Source organism: Engystomops pustulosus, chromosome 6 (assembly GCF_040894005.1).
Source record: "Engystomops pustulosus chromosome 6, aEngPut4.maternal, whole genome shotgun sequence".
In the NCBI taxonomy this organism is placed as follows: Eukaryota; Metazoa; Chordata; class Amphibia; order Anura; family Leptodactylidae; genus Engystomops; species Engystomops pustulosus.
In genome coordinates, this window is record NC_092416.1 from 15,367,075 (window position 1) to 15,387,968 (window position 20,894).

Sequence of the window (20,894 nt, forward strand, 5' to 3'; positions counted from 1 at the left end):
GTTTTGTCATTCAGTATTTGCTAGTTATTGTTGTATCTGCAGCTCTGTTCTGTAGGAATATATATACTTTCTAGAAGCTTTTTTCTTTGTCTGTGGTGAGAGATTTTGTGAATTTGTCTGTTCTCTTTCCTGTCTGTTTCCCTTTGTCTGTGTTCAGGATAATGCTAATTACCACAGCTGAGACTAAAGAACAGCAGCAGGTAATGCAGACACACCATTTACAAGAAGACAAATATGAGGCTGCATAGCACAGTGGTAGAGAACCCACTAGAAAGGCCACAGGACACCGGATCAAATCCTGAGATCCTTACATCATAGCAATTTATGATGTAAGGAGTCCCTGCTGCTTCACTAAACATGGGCACAGCAGTGTAACTATGATTACAGTTTTCAAGCTGCTGTTTAGTGAAGAAACAGGAACTCCCTACATCAGATGATGTAAGGAGTCCCGTCCCCAGCAGTGACTCCGCATGGTCTGTAGTTCATGGACCGTCAATGGCTGTGTGAATCAACCCTAAGAGTTTTCCAGATGACATAGTACAACTTCTTAAATTTATTTAGAAGAGTCCTTACCTACCTTTCCTTTCCTTGTTCTATGTGGAGATATTGAAATTACATTTTTTGGGGGGAGGGGGGACCAAAGCACATTTTGCTGTACTTCAACACATATCAACCAAATTGTACAGTGCAGCACAAGAAATCTCCTGAGCGGTGCCAATTAGGGACTGTGGCACAGGGTAGTACAAAAAAAAAACCTTCCCAAAGTTGCCAAACAAATACATTGTCCACAATGAAGGAAAAATACTTACCTAGTGGTAAGTCTGCGCCACATGACTCTGCAAGGTCTGTGGTTCACGGACCCACAACGGTAGGTTCCACCCTTAGTAGCTTTTCTAATTAGATATCCAGTAATGAGGATTAGACCCTAATGTAGTCTTGCTGTTTTGGAATGAGAATCATAATTACATTTTTTCTGATATTATAAAAAAATAAATAATAATAATAATAAAAAAGCATGTTCAAGATCATTTATTTTTTTCTAAGAATATTGTTTTTTTTTATTATCAGATGGTTCTTGTCATATTGATGGACATAATACATCATGTCCACCACACTATACAGGATGAAAAATTTTAAAGAAAATGATAAATGTTAAAAATAAGCAAAGATCCTCCTTTCTTCCGGTTTACTGCATCCTGACAGCTCGTCAAATAATAGAAACGGAACAATAGACCAAGAACATGAAATACAAAAATGGAAGGTTCTGCTGGAGAGCGGTCACACCATTTGTACAATCAAGTTCCGTTGTGTCTCGAGAATTCCGATTGTGGCGGAAATAATCACATAAGCTTCTCGATGCACATCCTCTTCCAACAGTTTTCACAGTGGATCCTGAAGAATATAAACTCAGATATTAACCGCTATATATTAACCCCTTCGGGACTCAGCCTCTTTTGACCTTAAAGGGGACCTACCACCACGATTCTACCTATAAAGGTAGAACGGGTGGTAGGTAGATGAATGGGACGTAAGGATAGACCTTTTTGGGCTAATCTTTACGTCCCGGCTATCCTTTTGTAAACTTTAATCAGTTGATATGCTAATTTATTTAAGCGGCTACTGGGGCGTGGAGTAGCCGGACATGAGGCTACTAGTCGCAGCTACTCCGCGCCCCAGTAGCCTTGTTCCTCCGCCTACCAGGTAATCTTCGGCGCGCAGCTCCTCGTAGCTGCGCGCCCTCATGCGAATATCCTGCGGAATATCCTGCGAATATCCTGTCTGCATGCGCAGACGCCGGGTGCTCGGATGAGGGCGTGCAGCTACGAGGTGCTGCGCGCCGAAGATTACATGGTAGGCGGAGAAACGAGGCTACTGGGGCGTGGAGTAGCCGCGACTAGTAGCCTCATGTCCGGCTACTCCACGCCCCAGTAGCCGCTTAAATAAATTAGCATATCAACTGATTAAAGTTTACAAAAGGATAGCCGGGATGTAAGGATTAGCCCAAAAAGGTCTATCCTTACATCCCATTCATCCACCTACCACCCGTTCTACCTTTATAGGTAGAATCGTGGTGGTAGGTCCCCTTTAAGGACGCGGCCCCATTTTTCAAATCTTCCCTCGTCACTATAAGTGGTTGTAGCTTAGGAACGCTATGAGATATCCAGGGGATTTTGAGATTGTTTTCTCGTGACACATTGTACTTCAAATTACTTAAAAAATTTGGAAGAAATCTTTTGTGTCTAGTTATGAAAAAAAAAAAAAAATTTGGCAAAAATGTGGAAAAATTATTTATTTTCGAAGTTCTAAAATCGCTACTTTTTATGCAGATAGTCATAGCTCCCAAATAAATTAATAGCTTACATTTCCTAAATGTCTGCTTTATGTTGCCATGGTTTTTTAAGATTCCACATATTTTATTAGAATGTTATGAAGCTTAGAATTTGGGGGCCATTTGGAAAATGGAAAATCACCAAAACCTGTATTTAGATGGACCTGCTCAAATTTTAATTGACTGTGAGAGGCCTAAATAATAGCAAGACTCGTAAATGACCCCATTATGGAAACTACACCCCTGAACGTATGAAAAAGCAGAAGTTTGTTAACCCTTTAGGTGTTTTATAGGGGTTAAAACAAAATGGAGGTGCAGACTGCAAATTGTAATATTTTTGGACAATACACTCATTTTGAGTGGAAAATTAAACATTTGTAATGGATTAAATAAAAAAAAGTTTGATACCCAATTTCTCCCGAGTACACCGATACCCCGGATGTGGTGGTGACCTGCTGTACGGGCGCACGGCCGGGCATAGAAGGGAAGGAGGCGCCATCCAGAGCAGATTTGCATTGTCACATTGTACAGGCTATAATTTATTTTTTTTTTTTTCTTTTTTTACTGTGGACCTATAGGGGGCTTATTTTTTGCCACATGAGATGCGTTTTTCTGGTACGTAATTTTGGGGCATCTATAGCTAATTGGTGAGATTTTAGTAACACTTTGTTGGTGGAGGAAATGAAAATCATCAACTTTTAGGAAGATTTTTTGGTTTTTTTTTTGGCTGTTTGCCGTACCATAAAAATAGTATATTATTTGTATTCTTCGGGTCGCCATGATTACAGAAAGACCTAATTTATATAGATTTTTTATTTCTTTTCCAATTTTACTGAATAAAAAGTAATTTGGCGAAAATGTTGTTAATTTTAGCATCACCGTCCTTTCATATGCATAACTTTTTTATTTTTCGACTGACAAATCTGGTTAAGGGCTTATTTTTTGCGAGAAGCGTTGTTCTTTTTAGTGGTCTTATTTTGTTCATTACTTTTTAGAGCATTTTTTAAAGGGTATTAATTAAAAATTATCTTTTTTTCAGAGCATTTTTTGTAGTTGTTTTTCATGGGGTTCACTCTGTGGGGTCCAATAATGATTCTGTTTTATTATGTAGATTGTCAAGGACGTTGTGATACCAAATATGTGGGGGTTTTGTGTATTTTATTAAATTTTACTGAATAAAAACTAATTTGGAGAAAATCTTGGTCATTTAAGGGGCTTATATTTTTAAGTATTTATTTTTTATTTATTCTAATGTTTAAACTTTACTATTGCTTTCTGCTCGTGAGCCGATGCCAGAAGCGGGACGTTATAGAAGTGACGTACTATAACGTCCTAGTACGCATAGGGGTTAAGAGTGGTGATGAGTGGACCCAAACCACGAAGTGTGGTTCCTTTGGGTTGCCTTGAACTTTAGTCAAAAGTTCAAGCCCAGGTTTGGTTGAGCTCATCCCTTTCAGTGTTAACACCCGCAATCAATGCTGGCACCTATTTCAGGTGTTAACTGTTTAACATGGCGCATGCGTGGCAGCATTTTCATGCCAACAGAGCTGCATGCCACCATTTTGGAGAGGATCGGCACTCCCTGATGATGTCACATTTAGGGGAAATTGTAACTTAGGTGGCCAATTTAGAGGGGGCATTATGAGTGGGGGGCTGCCAAATGGGAGATGGGGGATTATAAGTTGGGGATAAAGAAACGGGGGCATTATTCTCTAAGGGGGGGGCAACTAAATTTATACTTTATGGTAATCAGTATATTCCCACAACACTAAGTACTGTTATAGGGAGTTACAGGTAGAAGTTTTATCATTTCTTGTTATTTCCTCTATATAAGGATCAGCCCTTGTGGGGTCAGTTCAGGGTTTTGGCCAGGGTTTCAAACAAGCGTTTTTTTGCAATGGAAGATTTTCATGTTTCCAAACATGGGTTAGGAGTCTATATAAACCAGGCAAGGCTACAAAGCTATACATGTGTATATCAGATGTGTTGTGCTATGGTCTCCCGGTGCTGATATGATGTAGTCATTGTCTCTGCACCTCCAGAGTAACACTTAAAGGGGTTTTCCCATCTGGGCATTCACATTTAATTTAATTCATTTGCCATATGTAAACATTTCTTCCATTGGATGTTATTAAAAAAAATGTTCCTGTGTGAAGATAATTTCAATGTTGCCATTCTGTCCCTTAGAAACGAGAAAGCTTCTTCGGATACGACCACCTCACAACTCTGGCAGTGGTGGCCAAACATGCGCTATTGAGTCCTGTCTGACCATATGGATTCAATGATTATTACCACAGGACGGCTGCGGGACCTAGAGTAACTCCCGGACATTTCATATACAAAAAAAACGTTTGTTTCTTTGTGCAATCCCTCCAGCAGAGGTGGCCGTATCCAAGGACACAGTCTTGTTTCTAAGGGACCGTATCACTACATTTATCAGAAATTATCTTCACACAGGTAAAAAAAATTGTAATAATATCTAATGTATATATATATATATATATATGGCAGATTAATGAAACTGAATGTAAATGCCCAAATGAGACGAGAATATCCCTTTAACACCAGATGCTCTTCTCTCTGATCTCTTCTAGAATACTTTAAACTTCTGATTTTAGTCTCAATATTTTCCCTGCTGTGACCTTAGGTCTAAGGTCATTTCGGTGTTCTGTGCTTGGTTCTCTCATGGTATTTATCCCCTTGTGATACTATTCCGTTACCACTCCAGGAATACCGCAGAGGATAATCGTTGGACGGGTAATTATTTACTACTTACCGTTTTTTACAAACTGGTGAAAACATATATTTGCATCCCCGTTGCATTGTATTGTTTCGGACGTGTTACACCCGGGTGTAATAATAGAATCACAGGACGCGCACACCACACCATTGGGGTTGGCGTTAAATGGCGGCACTAGAAGCGGGCAAGAGAAAGAATGGGGGGGGGGTAAAGTAGGGTTTTATGATTTAACAACATAAAGTTTCTAATGCTAGAGCCTGTACAGAGGTTCCATCCTATGTCCATCCTTCTATTTTGGTGTGAGCCCTGGTGCAAACACTTTAACCCTCAGACGATCAGTGTGGTGTATACATGGTCACGGGCATGGTCATCTATCAGTTATGTTATGTGGTATTCTACCGATCCTATCGGTGGCTGTAATGTGAACTGCAACCTGTCATGAGTTTTGTATTCATGTATTGATATTGGGGAATATTCATGGCGGAGAAAACACATAAATCTCTCACCTCCAGGCCAGTTTACAGGCCTCTATGACCTGCATGGCACTATGGGTGTGTAGGGTTGGAGAGCAAGTGGGATTTGGGGTGGGCAGAGGACATGCAGAGGTGTGAACATCCAGCCTGCCACCAGTGGAGACTATAGCAACAACTTTTCCAGTTTGGACCTGGTCTACAGGTCAAAACTGTTGGAGTTTGTGCCCATATTTATTAAGAGTGGATACAGACGGTGGACCACCAGCGGGGAATTGGGGGGGGGGGGTTAAGAATCTTTATGATTCCCCCCCAATTGTATTAAGTTGGTTAATTGGTCAATTGGAGTCCCTCTATAAATTACAGATTGATTATAGTAAACATCTATATAACATAGTGGATGACTTACTTGGAGGAATAGTAGAGGAGCAGTAGTCAGTGTCACAACATAAAGCGATTGACCTTGATCGTTCATGACCCGTGCTTATACTGAATTTCAGGTCACACAAAGATTGAAATGTGCATCTCCTGGCGTAAATTGAAGTATAACCACTGCCTACAAGTGAGAAGAACATTCTGAATCAATAGTGGCTCAGTGTTATAGGTATGAGACTGTGACCGGCAGCCGCTACTGTAGTATTTTTGTGGGTACAGATCCCGTGTCTAGGGGAATAGTGTTCATCTGTATAATTCTCCTGGTGGGGTGGCTGCCAAGTTACCTTTATTACTTGTGGTGATCACAGTCGTGTGAAAGGTCTTAAGCAACAAGAAAGTGGGAGATGTGAATGATCAAAATGTTACCTTAGAACAGGGGTCAGGGACCTTTTTGACTGAGAGAGCCATGAACGTCACATATTTAAAAATGTTATTCCATAAGAGCCCTACAATATGCACATTCCCCCACTATATAGGCAGCCACAGCACTTCCCCCCCAGTACATAGGTAGCCACAGCACATGCCCCAGGTATAAAGGTAGCCACAGCACATGCCCCCAGTATAAAGGTAGCCACAGCACATGTCCCAGGTATATAGGTAGCCACATCACATGCCCCCAGTATAAAGGTAGTCATAGCACATGCCTCCCAGTTTTTAGGTAGCCACAGCACATGCCCCCAGTATATAGGTAGCCACAGAACATGCCCCAGGTGTATAGGTAGCCACAGTACATGTCCCCAGTATATAGTTAGCCACAGCACATGCCCCCAAGTAGATAGGTAACCACAGCACATGCCATCAGTATATAAGTAGCCACAGCACATGCCCCCCAGCATATAGATAGCCACAGCACATGCCCCCAGTATATAGGTAGCCACAGCACATGCCCCCAGTATATAGGTTGCCACAGAACATGCTTCCCTGAAGATAACAAAGAAAAAGAAAGTTTTCACATGCCCTGGCTTGTTCTGAAGTGGTGGAGGCTCCTATAGCTGGAGTGCACACGTATAGCTGGCTTTATGCATGCAGGATCCAAAAAAAGAAGAGTTCCATAGCACATCCAGATAAAATAATGATTCTTTCCTTTATTTTGTCATCATTAAAAATTTTACATTGTGTGCAGTAGGTCCAAACACCTGAAGATAGATTTTTTTCCCTGAAGACAGTTTGTCACAGCAAAAAAAAAGTGTATTCACCTACCTGCACTCCTCATCGCTCCCTTGCTCTTCTCTTTGACCCAGGCTTAGACTATGGTGGCAATGGTGCCTGGGTCACCCAAAGGACGTAAGAAGTGGTATAATCTCTGCCTGTGTCCAGTGATCAGTCTAAGACACACACAGCAGCCATCACTATCTATTACAGATCTGTCTGAGAGCCAGATGCAGCCAACAAAAGAGCCACATCTGGCTCCCGAGCCACAGGTTCCCTATCCCTGCCTTAGATCATTGAAACAACATCTGCAATTCCACAAATATCAATTTGAAGGCTCTTCAAACTACCATGTACAGGACTTCTCCCGTGCTTCTCCCTAACTTTGGAAATCACCACAATTTCTTAGAGTGTCCCCCACCTTCCAAACGTTCAAACGTAACATGAGAAACCATCTGTTTAGCATTGCCTACAACATACAACAACCCACTGCTCTGTTCCCTCACCTCGTGTATCTGTCCACCCTCCCATATAGGTTGTGAGTCCTCACGGGCAGGGTCCTCCTGCCACTTTTTCCAGTTCAAGGAAAGCTTTGTATCATTTGAACTTGCATTTGTTCTCATCTGACTGTAATGTATGTGAACCCCTTCTGGAATATACAGCATCATGGAATTAATAGAGCTCTATAGATAAATGATTCAAAATGTAATAATAGTAATAGTATTGGCTGATATTAAAAAAAATAAATAAATAAAAATAAAACTACTTCCTGGATGAGCCCCCAAAGAAATGTTTTTGAATTTTTTAATCATCTGTGAGTGTCCACAAGGAATCAGATACTCCAGTCCAAGTTCATATCTTATGTAACTAACTCATTGCATTCTGATGGTTTATAACTTTAGACAAACTGTGGAGGTGATTTTTTTTTTTTGTTTTAAAAATGGTTTGGTTGGTTTCCAGGGCAGGGGTGAGAAAATTAATACTGCTTTCTGCTGCTGTGGTTAATGGGTGGTCTTAGCAGGTCTTGACTGATTGACCAAATTTGTCTAACAGATTCCAACACTTATGGTCTATCCAGGAGTGTCAGTAAACCATCCAGAATTCATAAAGTTACCTCTGCCTGGACACCCCTCCCCCCCCCCCCCCCCCCACACAAATAAAAGGATAACCACATTATGTGCACTTAACAAATTTTGGGATTTGGTATCATGCTGTTTGTAAATGAGGAGTAACAATGTTTCTGGTCATTATTTGGCTAAGGATCGTGATTTCATGTCTGTCTTTCTGCCGGCTAAAAGCATCATTTTGGCTGGTGGACGTAGACCTGGCAGTTGTGACTCACTGTTGCCTCTTCATAGAGATTTTACGTAATCTGAATGGACATATATATATATTAACTGTCTTGTGCACTCTCAATCCTGTGACTGTCAATCTCCGGCACTCGCAATTCAGTGATTGTCAGGCTCAGGTATTCTCAATCCTGTCACTGTCAATATCGGGCACTCTCATTCCAGTGACTGTCGGTCTCATGCATTTTGATTCCAGTGACTGTCAGTCTCAGGCACTCTAATTCCAGTGACTGTGGGTCTTGGGCACTCTGAATCCAGTGAGTGTTGGTCTCGGGCACTCTCATTCCAGTGAATTTTAATCTCAGGCACTCTCATTCCAGTGACTGTTGGTCTTAGGTACTCTCATTCCAGTGACTGTCAATCTTGGGCACTCTCATTCCAGTGACTGTCCGTCTCGGGCACTCTCATTCCAGTGACTGTCAATCTTGGGCACTCTCATTCCAGTGACTGTCAGTCTTGGGCACTTTCATTCCAGTGACTGTTGGTCTTGTGCACTTTCATTCCAGTGACTGTCGGTCTCGGGGACTCTCATTCCAGTGACTGTCGGTCTCAGGCACTCTCATTCTAGTGACTGTCTGTCTTGGGCCCTCTCATTCTAGTGACTGTTGGCCTTGGGAACTCTCATTCTAATGACTGTTGGTCTCGGGCACTCTCATTCCAGTGACTGTCAATCTCAGGCACTCTCATTCCAGTGAGTGTCAGTCTCGGGCACTCTCATTCCGGTGACTGTCAATCTCAGGCACTCTCATTCCAGTCACTCTCTCTGTCTCCGACTGTCACTTTGTCTATGGAGAGATTTATCATAAGTGTCTGAGAGCAAAACTGCTGTAGTTGCCCATGGCAACCAGTCAGAACTCAAGTTTTATTTTTGCACAGCTGTTTATAAAATTACAGCTGAGCTCTGATTGGTTTCTTTGGGCAACTAGAACAGTTTCACCTCAGACATTTCTGATAAATCTCCCACTATATCTGTATCCCTATTCATCTTATCTCACACACAAGTGTCTTATACTCATTGCCTATAGTAACCAATCACAGCTCAGAGCTCATAATAATGACCTGTGGCAGAGCAGCAACCAATCACGTATATGGTGGGTAATAAGTGGGTTTTGGAAGCGTGGGGTAAAAATTCTAGCTCAAAACCAAGTCTATGACATTCCCTGAGTCACAGAGAGCGGCTGTGCAAAGTTTGGTGACTGTAAACGCAATGGTGCAGATTCCTTTAGCGGACATACATGCATACACACACATACATACACACATACACACACACATACATCCATACACACACACACATACATCCATACACACACACACTCATACACACACATACATACATCCATACACACAGACACATACATACATACACCCATACACACATAAATACATACACGCACACACATACATACATACACACACATTCGTACATACACACACACACATACATACATATACATACATACATACACACACATTCGTACATACACACACACACATACATACATACACACACATACATACACACACATACATACATACACACACACACATGCACACATACATACACACACATTCGTACATACACACACACACATACATACATACACACACACATACACACTCAGCTCTATTTATTAGATATATATTATATCATTATAATTAATTATTTTATAGTGCATTTTTTTGTTGTTTACATAAAATTGAAACTTAAATATTAAACTCAATGCCAGAACTCACCAGAAATTATTTCACTGAGTTCAGATCCACAATAATAGCCTGGAGAACAAGTCACACTGATGCCAGTGCATGATGTCGAGGTCCTGGATTCACATTGTGTACAAGAGAGACCATCACCTGAAGAAATCACCACAAATACCACAAAATATAATATATCAAATTCATAGAAACCCATAAGCATAAAATATATCTACATCATTCACATGTTTCACTTTTTGAAAACTTACATGTTGCTTTAAGAGCTGAGAGGAGGCTGATAATTCCCATCAAGGAGGTCATTTTTCTGCTTTTGGAATGTAACTTCTGGATGAGGTTCTTCATTTATAGTTCTTTTTTGGGTGTGACGTGGGCGGGTCCTGAAAATTTTAAACAAACTGAAGAGCTCGTCACCCGAGGAGACCACATATTGTTAGACTAACCAGTTCAGACCATATTTTTGCTTTAATATCAGTTTGCGTTCAGGACACCATCCAAAGTCTATTGAATGAAATGGACATTTTGATTGGCTCATTAGACTTCAGCTACTATTGTAATGGAAGTTTGTCTATTTTTCGTCTGAATATCCAGATTCAATTTTTGAAAATTACCCAACTTGTAGCAAATCTTCAAATCAACCAAAAGATTTGATCATTTATGATGTTGATCACAGTTTGATTTACAGTTTAATCACACATTAAGATATACAGGGTCGGCTCCAGGTTTCAGGAGGCCCCTGGGCGACGGAGCCTTAGTAGGCCCCTTTGCAGTGAACACACATAGCAGCATTAAAATTCAGAAACAGTTTAATCACACATTAAGATATACAGCCATTATACAGGGTCGGCTCCAGGTTTCAGTAGGCCCCTGGACGACGGAGCCTTAGTAGGCCCCTTTGCAGTGAACACACAAAGCAGCATTAAAATTCAGAAACTGGAAGAGCCCCTTCATGGTTATTTTACATATGTGAGCCACCCTCACACCCTATGAATTTATTAGATACCGCCCCCCTCACCCCCCATGGATTCATTATGTGCAACCTTATGTGGGCCCCCCCCCCCCAGCAGCTCTAGGTCCCGACACAGGTATGCCCACTGATGGTGCCGGCCCTGCCAATCTACAGTAACTATAATGACTGTCTACCACCTTTAGGGCAGTGCATGTGATACCGTAAGGAGAAGTAGGAAAAGGTTTATTACGACTTTGTCCTTCTTATGTTCTTATAACACAGCACTAAATAATCACTAAGTAGTGAATAGAAGCGATGCCTCTGCTGACCCAAGCTAGCGCCGGTTCTCTAGAATTAAGTTCAGATGTTGTTGGTCTTATCACACCCAGTACAGCTCAGCCAAAGATTTCTGTCCCCATGGGGGGGTTGTTTTTATCTCTTACCGGGGCTGTCAATACCAATATTCATCATGCAATCCCAGTGTATTATGGGTTAATAAACACAAAAACGTATTGCGGTGTACTATTGTAACCTAAAGAGCCATTAGCAAAGTCGAATTTTGAAAGTTTGAGTTTTTTCCAACTCCTTACAAGTTTCAGGTTGGTACATTAGAATTGTGACACTAACCGTACAAACCAATGTTATTTTATTACACACAAGGAATACGGTCATTAGACAACAGCTCAGGTTACAAAATAAGTCACATTTCAAAGCAAACGTGAATGTGGATCCTTAAAGGGGTCTGCACATGAAAGAAAATACTCAAATTTCAATCCCCTAGTGATGTTCATAATATAAAGATTATTTTTAACCCTTTACTTTCACTCATTTGTATTGAATTCTGCTCCTATCACTTAGAGATTCTATAGATTACGACAGAACCTGTTCTGTTAAACCCTGATACATGTAGAAACCCCCCAAAAGAGTGCAGAGGGTGTTGGCTGTAATTTTGCATTGACGTCACTGATCATTTTGCCCTTCTTTTCACGCGTCAGTGTCCGCTTTTAATCGGTCAATAATCCATCAGTATTGCTAAAGCCAAAAACAAACAGGAGTGGATCCAAAACAGAGATGACCAGTAAATGGGATATTTGCATGTCCACTGTGTTCTGTATCCACTCCTGCTTTTGGCTATCAATCCCAAGGATTTTTATTCCTTCTGACAAATTAAATGAAGGTGAAAACTAAACATAGTGGCAACGTCATAGAGCAATGGAGGGTGAAAACAGCATTATGAAAATCACAGGGTGTTCAAGGGAGACAGCGGTCAGTTGGCATCAGCATTAGTAGGCCGCAGAGTGGCACAATGACAAATTATGGAGGTGGCAGAAACATGGTAGGCCACAGAGTGGCACAATGACAGAGTGCGGAGGTGGCGGCAGCAGCAGCAGGAGGCTACAAAGTGGCACAATGATAAGAGTGTGGAGGTGGCGGCAGCAGAAGCAGCAGCAGGAGCCCACAGGTGACAGCAACATGGTGACAGCAACATGGAAAGCCACAGAGAGGCACAATGATAGAGTGTGGAGGTGGCAGCAGCAGTAGTAGCCCATATTGCCCACAGCAGAGAAGGCCACATTGTGGCAAAATGACAACGTTTGAAATGAACTTGAAGTTGACATTTTCCATTTATATTTGAATTTGAAGATTAGAGATGCCACATCCATAATACATTACAGTTTTCCTGAAAATATCAGGTCTTTGCCAAAAAAGAACTGCAAATGTGGCACCAGCAGCAGCAGCATGAGGTCAGAGGTGTGGAGGTGAGTGTGGAGGTGGCATCAGCAGCAGGAGGAGCCCACAGAGTGGCACAATGATATAATGTGAAGCGGTTGTCGGCAGTAGCAGGAGCACACAGAGTGGCACAATGATATAGTGTGGAGGTGGCATGGGCAGGAGCAGGAGCCCACAGAGTGGCACAATGATATAGTGTGGAGGTGGCATTAGCAGCAGCAGCAGCCCACAGAGTGGCACAATGATATAGTGTGGAGGTGGTGTCAGCACTAGCAGGAGCCCACAGAGTGGCACAATGATATAGTGTGGAGGTGGCATCAGCAGCAGCAGCCCACAGAGTGGCACAGTGATATAGTGTGGAGGTGGCATCAGCAGCAGGAGGAGCCCACAGAGTGGCACACTGATATAGTGTGGAGGTGGCATCAGCAGCAGGAGGAGCCCACAGAGTGGCACAATGATATAGTGTGAAGGGGTCGTCGGCAGTAGCAGGAGCACACAGAGTGGCACAATGATATAGTGTGGAGGTGGCGTCAGCAGCAGCAGCCCACAGAGTGGCACAATTGTATAGTGTGGATGTGGCGTCAGCAGTAGCAGGAGCCCAGAGAGTGGCACAATGATATAGTGTGGAGGTGGCGTCAGCAGCAGCAGCAGGAGCCCACAGAGTGGCACAATTACATAGTGTGAAGGGGTCGTCGGCAGTAGCAGGAGCACACAGAGTGGCACAATGATATAGTGTGGAGGTGGCATGGGCAGGAGCAGGAGCCCACAGAGTGGCACAATGATATAGTGTGGAGGTGGCGTCAGCAGCAGCAGCAGCCCACAGAGTGGCACAATTATATAGTGTGGATGTGGCGTCAGCACTAGCAGGAGCCCACAGAGTGGCACAATGATATAGTGTGGAGGTGGTGTCAGCAGCAGGAACCCACTGAGTGGCACAGTGATACAGTGTGGAGGTGGCATTAGCAGCAGCAGCAGCAGCCCACAGAGTGGCACAATGATATAGTGTGGAGGTGGTGTCAGCTCTAGCAGGAGCCCACAGAGTGGCACAATGATATAGTGTGGAGGTGGCATCAGCAGCAGGAGCCCACAGAGTGGCACAGTGATATAGTGTGGAGGTGGCATCAGCAGCAGGAGGAGCCCACAGAGTGGCACACTGATATAGTATGGAGGTGGCATCAGCAGCAGGAGGAGCCCACAGAGTGGCACAATGATATAGTGTGAAGGGGTCGTCGGCAGTAGCAGGAGCACACAGAGTGGCACAATGATATAGTGTGGAGGTGGCATGGGCAGGAGCAGCAGCCCACAGAGTGGCACAATGATATAGTGTGGAGGTGGCATCAGCAGCAGGAGGAGCCCACAGAGTGGCATAATGATATAGTGTGAAGGGGTCGTCGGCAGTAGCAGGAGCACACAGAGTGGCACAATGATATAGTGTGGAGGTGGCATGGGCAGGAGCAGGAGTCCACAGAGTGGCACAATGATATAGTGTGGAGGTGGCGTCAGCAGCAGCAGCAGCCCACAGAGTGGCACAATTATATAGTGTGGATGTGGCGTCAGCACTAGCAGGAGCCCACTGAGTGGCACAGTGATACAGTGTGGAGGTAGCGTCAGCAGCAGCAGGAGCCCACAGAGTGGCACAATGATAGAGTGCGGAGGTGGCTTCAGCAGCAGCAGGAGCCCACAGAGTGGCAAAATTATACAGTGTGGAGGTGGCGGACAATTCCAGTCCCTGGTAAAGATGGTAGGAGGCAGATGGAGCAACTGGCAGCAGATGTGTGGAATCAGGCGGGTGACAGCATCAGAATACTGGCTGAGGGAGGTAGTTAGAGCCCCAACTCATTTCTTACCGTTTGGGGGAGACGTCATGGCTGATCTAATTTGATGCATAAGGCATTGGTGAGTTGAAATCCTGGCCGATCCAAGCCTGATTCTGACAAAGATCAGTCTCTCCACATTATGGGTGGAAAAGCGGGTTTCTCCTTGATGATGGGTTAATGATGGGACCCGCTGCACTGAACACCCGCTCTAATGCCACACTACTGGCCGGGCAGGACAGCTTCTCTACTGCAATGTCCGCAAGTTGCGGCCAAGCATTAAGTTTGGCTGCCCAGTAGTCCATGGGATCCTCTACCTGAGGTGGTAAAGTGCTGTCCGAGTAGGCCACTACCTGCTGGTGCAGGTTTTGCTCCATGTCCTGCTGCTGCTGCCGGTGGCGGCTACCCTCCTCACTAGGCAGGTGAAGGAAGATGCTCAATAAGGAATCCAAAAGTGTGTCCAAAGCACACAAATCCAAACCAGGCAGAGCAACCCAGCATATGATAGTGCTGGTCGCTCTGCAAACCACCAGCTCCCCCTACCTGCAGAGGAACTCCTCTTCTGCACAAAGGAAGCTAGGTTGCTAGCGATACGCATGGGGTCTCCACCCCGGCTCCCTCTTACTGCATTTCACTGCATGACCTTGCCATCACTACAGGTAAACATGCGTTTTCTCCGTGCTTGGTCCCACTTTATCCAATAGCATTACTGGGATTTGTTCCCCAGTTTAAAACATCTTATAATTTAGATAACCACATTTTAGTCTGGGGATAAGCACGGCGTTTTACTTATTTTCTTACATTTGTGCAGAAGAGGGGTTCCTCTGCAGGTAGGGGGATTGCAGAGCGACCAGCACTATCATATGCTGGGTTCCTCTGCCTGGTTTGGATTTGTGTGCTTTCGACACACTTTTAGATGTTTTGGAAAATTAATAAAATTGTATACATTTCTTGGTCATATAGCATACGTCTATGTTTTCATTTGTGTTCAAGAAGCTTTGGGTATAGCTTTGACTGCTATTTGATCTAACATTATTTAAGTAGTGCCGATCCCATCTTTCTATTTAGCAATAAGGAATCCAGACTTAAGCTGCTGCTGATGGAGCTGATACTGCTCCTACCCCCAGCAGCCGTGGCAGTAGTATGTAAGCAATAACTGCCAGGAATCCCCCGGTCAGACCAGACACAGGATAGACAATGGCGCACATAGGCAGTGGCCAACTGTGTGCACAGTATTTCTCTATAGTATGCCAGTTGTTCCTCCCTCTCAGTAGCTGGAAAAAGTCACCCATTTTTGACCGGTAGCAAGGGCCCAAGAGGGTGGAGAGCCAAAAGTCATCCCTATGTTGGATGTTGACTATTTGGCTGTCACTAGTTAGGCAAAGCAGCATGCTGCGGGCCATCTGCGCAAGTGACTCTGAGGGACTCCCAGCCTCCATCTCCACTGCAAACTGCCACGGTACTTCTGGGTCATCTGCTTTGTCTTCTACCTCCTCCGGATACTCCTTCTCCTCCTCTCTTGGCACATGAGTGGAAAAACCACTGATTTCATGAGACTCTCCTTGTGCTCCAATGTCCTCCTCCTCTTCCCCCTCCAGTTCAGCCCCCAACTGGACTCATGTGGCCATGAGATGTAGTCTCTACTTCTTCAGTGCACTGACCAGACAGATTTTGCAGTATGAGTTCCAGAAGCAGTGGAATGACGTTATTAATTTCGCAGTCCTGGCGACTGACAAATAACGTGGCTTCTGCAAAGGGCCTGAGCAAACGACAGGTGTCAGGCATGAGCTGCCAGTGGCTGACATCAAAGTTAAACAGGGGTGTACTCCATTCCACTTGCATCATCAAAAAATCATTAATGGCTTTTCTCTGTTCATACAGGCGGTCTGACATATGGAGGCTGGAATTCCAGCAGGTGGAAACATAGCATATCAGACTATGTTGTGGAGACCGTTCTGGCGCTGCAACTTGAGGAGGGTGTGCTTGGCTTTGCAAGAATGGCTGAAGTGCTTGTACAGTGTCCTGGCCATTTTTAGAATGTATTGCAGATGGTTGGAAGAATTAAGGAACCTGTTGACAACCAGATTAACACATGCGCCATGCAGGGCACCTGGGCCATCCCTCCTTGATGCAGCCCGGACACCATGTTCCTCCCATTGTCTGTCACCACGATTCCGATTTTTAGTTGTCGCGGAAAAAAGCCACACATTGATTTATTTTTGCATGATGCGGAGCATTTCCTCCCTTGCATGACTTAGTTCGCCCAGGCAAACCAGGTATAGAAATGTGTGACACCGCTGTGCCCTGCACATGTGGTATGATGGTGCAGCACTTGTGGAGGCTGATGTGGTGGTGGAGATGGAGGAGGAGGAGGTGGACACTGGCGCAGGAGCAGCAGTTTGCCAACATGGAGGAGAAAGCTGCGTCTCTTATGGAAGTTGGTGTAGCTGGGCGGGACGCACATTCACCCAGTGGGCTGTAAAGGACATGTTCTGGCCCTGACCGTAGTTACAGCTCCACATGTTCGTGCTGCCATGCACTTTGGAAGAAACTGATAAGCTCAAAGACTGGCCCACCTTCTGTTTTACATATTGGTGAAGGGCTGGCACAGCCTTTTTGGAAAAAAAATTGTGGCTTGGAACTCTCCACCTTGGTTCAGCACAAGCCATTAGTTCTCTGAAGGGTTTAACAACTTGGAAAGGGAGGGACTGCAGTACCAACAACTTGGACAAAAGCATGGTCAGTTTCTGCACCTTATTATGGCTGGACACATATAGTTGTCTCTTTGTAATCACTTCTGCCAGCAGATACTACATATACTCACGCTCGGCTCCTCTGACTTTTTAACAAAAAACTGCCATATTGCCATGGTGTTGATTTTACTGCCAACACTCTGCACTGAGCGACTACTAACGCCTCTGCCTCTCTGAGCCCCTGTATCAATTCTTACTTTTACCTTGGAAGCGGGGTTTGTACCCCGTGATCCTTTGGCTCCCGTGCTCACACTGCTGCCACCCTGCTGACTCATAGCCACAGTAGCGACTTGCTACCTGCTCAGCTTCCTGACGCGCAGGCTGACACCCTCTTCGCCCGACGATGATGAATCCCTTGCTACAACCCGCTCTCAAGTGCAATCGGCTGCATCATCGTCAATTTGCATTTCCATGTCACTGCTACTCTCCTCAATGGTGTCAGTATGCACAGTCTGCCTACTGCAGGAAGCAGCGGAAGTCTGCCCCACCTCTCCACTGCCAAGCAGCTGCGGACTGTCCTCAAACACTTTGTCCTCGCTGAATAGTGGTGCTGACCCCAGACCACCTAGTAGCTCTCCAGCTGTGGGAAATTAACAGAACAGAGGCTAGTTGAGGACAGGTGAGGGCCGCCAAGTAATTGTTGTATCTGAAGAACCCACGGACTCTTTGCTGGGGTTGTCAGATGTTATATTTGAGGAATTGGGTGACCTGGTCAACCAATCAACAAACTTTGGATTGTTGATCAACACACTGTACACGTTGTACATGCGCCCATTTTGGTAATTAAGGAGTAAAAAAATAACCTTTGTCACCGTAAACTTTGGCTTTGTGACAAATCAAATTTTTCCTGAAATTCTAATCGAAGTTAGAATCGATTCCCCCATCTCTAATGATGGGATACATAAGATGCAAATTACACACAATGACATGGTCAGCACTGCTATAACACTGCTCTATCACACTATCCCCCTCCCCAGATACAGAACTTATCTGCCTGTAGCTTGTAGCTCTCCTCTCGCTGCTGCTGCTGTTTTCTGGCAGGAAGTCAGTGTCTGTGTATTAGTCCTGGTATATAGGGGGAGGGGCCACTGCAGGGAGCAGAGAAGAGTCCAGCTCCACGCTAAAGTCTGAAGATACAGGGTCGGAAACCAGGGGCAACTAAAATTGTATACACCAGGACTGATAGAGACACAGAATTATATCTGTGAGATGCTGTATTTTTGTTAATAACAGTGAATTAGAAAATGTTTTTTTTTTTTTGTAATCCTGTGAACATTTAAGAAACTTCTCTTTGTGGGAGGAATACTCCTTTAAGTGTCTTCAAGATATGAATACAAGATATGGATATAGTTGGAATATCAAACAGTACATATTAGGAAAAACCAAGTTCATGTTTGTAAAGTAAGAGATGACACAGAAGTAGCGGAGCCAAACATTGAAAAACAGGAGCAGCAGAACATGGGTCAACATCAGGTCAGGAGTTCAAGATCCAGACTTTTAATATTCTTTTAATATTCAATGTTGTAGCATCTAAAACCAAATCTAAAATCAAAATCCATCATGATAAACCAGGGACATTACTCATTACTAATAGATCCAGTCACTGTGACTATGGTAATATTTGTTATCCAAGACCGTGTTTCATCTAAAATAAAATGATGCTAAAGAGCCTCAAAGGCTCTAGTGGATGTTTACAAAGCCCCTGAGTGCTGCAGTGTCACTGGCTGATACAATGAGCAAACCATGTATCCCCCCTACGTTCTCCCACCTGCTCTGCTTATTGTAACAACCAGTGAAAACACAGCACCGAGGGGCTCTGAAAACCCCCACCAAGGCCCTCAGACTCATTAGCATACTTATAAAAGTTGATTTTAGAAATCAGCCCGTCTTCTTTCTTCTGTCTGCTGTAAAAGCCGGCAGAGCTGCCGCCATGTGCTCTGCCGGCCACCGCACCACCTCACTATGACGTCATCAGCAGCGACACTGCCGCATAATAGTGTGCGCCGGCCAGATGATCACATGGGCGTGGCTCTGCCGGCTGTTACAGCACACAGAAGATGAAGAGGAGCCATGGTGACGGGAGCATCGCGTAGAAGACAGAAGAGGAGCCGCGCCGAGCATCGGGGGTGCATGGAAGGTGAGTATGTAAGTTTTTTTTTTATTGACTCGTGTATAAGCCAAGGTGATTTTTTTTTGTGCTGAAAAACTTGGCTTTTACACGAGTATATACGGTTTTTATTAAAAAACAGAATAGAAGCAGATCAGAATGAAAAGCTACAGACATTCTTAAGTCTTGAACCTACAGAGATATCTAATAATGTTAAAACATGTAAAAAATTATATTTATATTAATGGAGGTCTTGGCCATAGGCAAAAAAGTGAGGATGACTTCCGCTCCATAACTGGTTTCCCCTATTGACTTTTGATGTGTTATTTAGTTCCCACAAAATTGTGGGATTCCAGTAAAGGTTAAAAACAGTGATTTACTGTAGCTGCTTTCTTTTTGGGCAATGTACTTCCTCTGTGGTCTGTGGAACGGATGAATATCCTTTATGTATTAAACAGTATTGAGATTGAAAGGTTCATTGAAAAATTTGCCGAGAATCTTGCGGGCAAGGGCAGGGGAAGTAAAAATTAAAAACAAGAACTCACCATGGTTAGGCTCCTGTTGCCAGCATTGCAGCATCGGTTCCGAGACCGATTACGACCGATCAGTTTCCTCATTAGAGCTCGGTCACATAAATTGTTTCACATCTCCTCGGCCTGCAAAGGTCACTGAATTTGAATTTTGGTTCCATGGCCACATTTGGCAAACACTAAAATTGATGAGCGCCGTGATACTGGAAAAGGTAGCTGAGCCAGGGTGAAAAAGATTTATTTTTGTATGTTTACCTACAAGATCTTAAAGCCTATGAGGATGAGGGGGTGACACAAGAGCTTACAGTCTATGAGGATGAGGGGTGACACAAGAGTTTACAGTCTATGAGGATGAGGGGGTGACACAAGAGCTTACAGCCTATGAGGATGAGGGGGTGACACAAGAGCTTACAGTCTATGAGGATGAGGGGGTGACACAAGAGTTTACAGTCTATGAGGATTAGGGGGTGACACAAGAGCTTACAGTCTATGAGGATGAGGGGTGACACAAGAGCTTACAGTCTATGAGGATGAGGGGGTGACACAAGAGCTTACAGTCTATGAGGATGAGGGGGGTGACACAAGAGCTTACAGTCTATGAGGATGAGGGGGGTGACACAAGAGCTTACAGTCTATGAGGATGAGGGGGTGACACAAGAGCTTACAGTCTATGAGGATGAGGGGGTGACACAAGAGCTTACAGTCTATGAGGATGAGGGGGTGACACAAGAGCTTACAGTCTATGAGGATGAGGAGTGACACAAGAGCTTACAGTCTATGAGGATGATGGGGTGACACAAGAGCTTACAGTCTATGAGGATGAGG

The 20,894-nt window shown here is 44.1% G+C and overlaps 1 protein-coding gene across 1 annotated transcript; it reads right to left on the bottom strand.

Moving 5' to 3' along the window:
* Positions 1-1,092: 1,092 nt before the first annotated feature.
* On the bottom strand, positions 1,093-10,548 carry LOC140065488 (uncharacterized). Its single transcript, XM_072113086.1, has 5 exons — positions 10,437-10,548; positions 10,210-10,326; positions 5,949-6,095; positions 5,106-5,243; positions 1,093-1,392 (listed from the first exon to the last, which is right to left on the bottom strand). The coding sequence occupies exons 1-5, from the start codon at positions 10,528-10,530 to the stop codon at positions 1,208-1,210; spliced, it is 681 nt and encodes a 226-aa protein (XP_071969187.1). The 5' UTR covers positions 10,531-10,548; the 3' UTR covers positions 1,093-1,207.
* Between the last annotated feature and the right edge of the window lie 10,346 nt (positions 10,549-20,894).

Excerpts from the sequence above, each read along its gene's own strand:
- LOC140065488 (XM_072113086.1), bottom strand. The coding sequence starts at position 10,530 with ATGAAGAACCTCATCCAGAAGTTACATTCCAAAAGCAGAAAAATGACC. Across the intron at positions 6,096-10,209 it reads ACTCAGTGAAATAATTTCTG|GCAGTGGTTATACTTCAATT; the intron begins GTGAGTTCTGGC and ends TCTCACTTGTAG. Across the intron at positions 1,393-5,105 it reads TCACCAGTTTGTAAAAAACG|GATCCACTGTGAAAACTGTT; the intron begins GTAAGTAGTAAA and ends TATATTCTTCAG.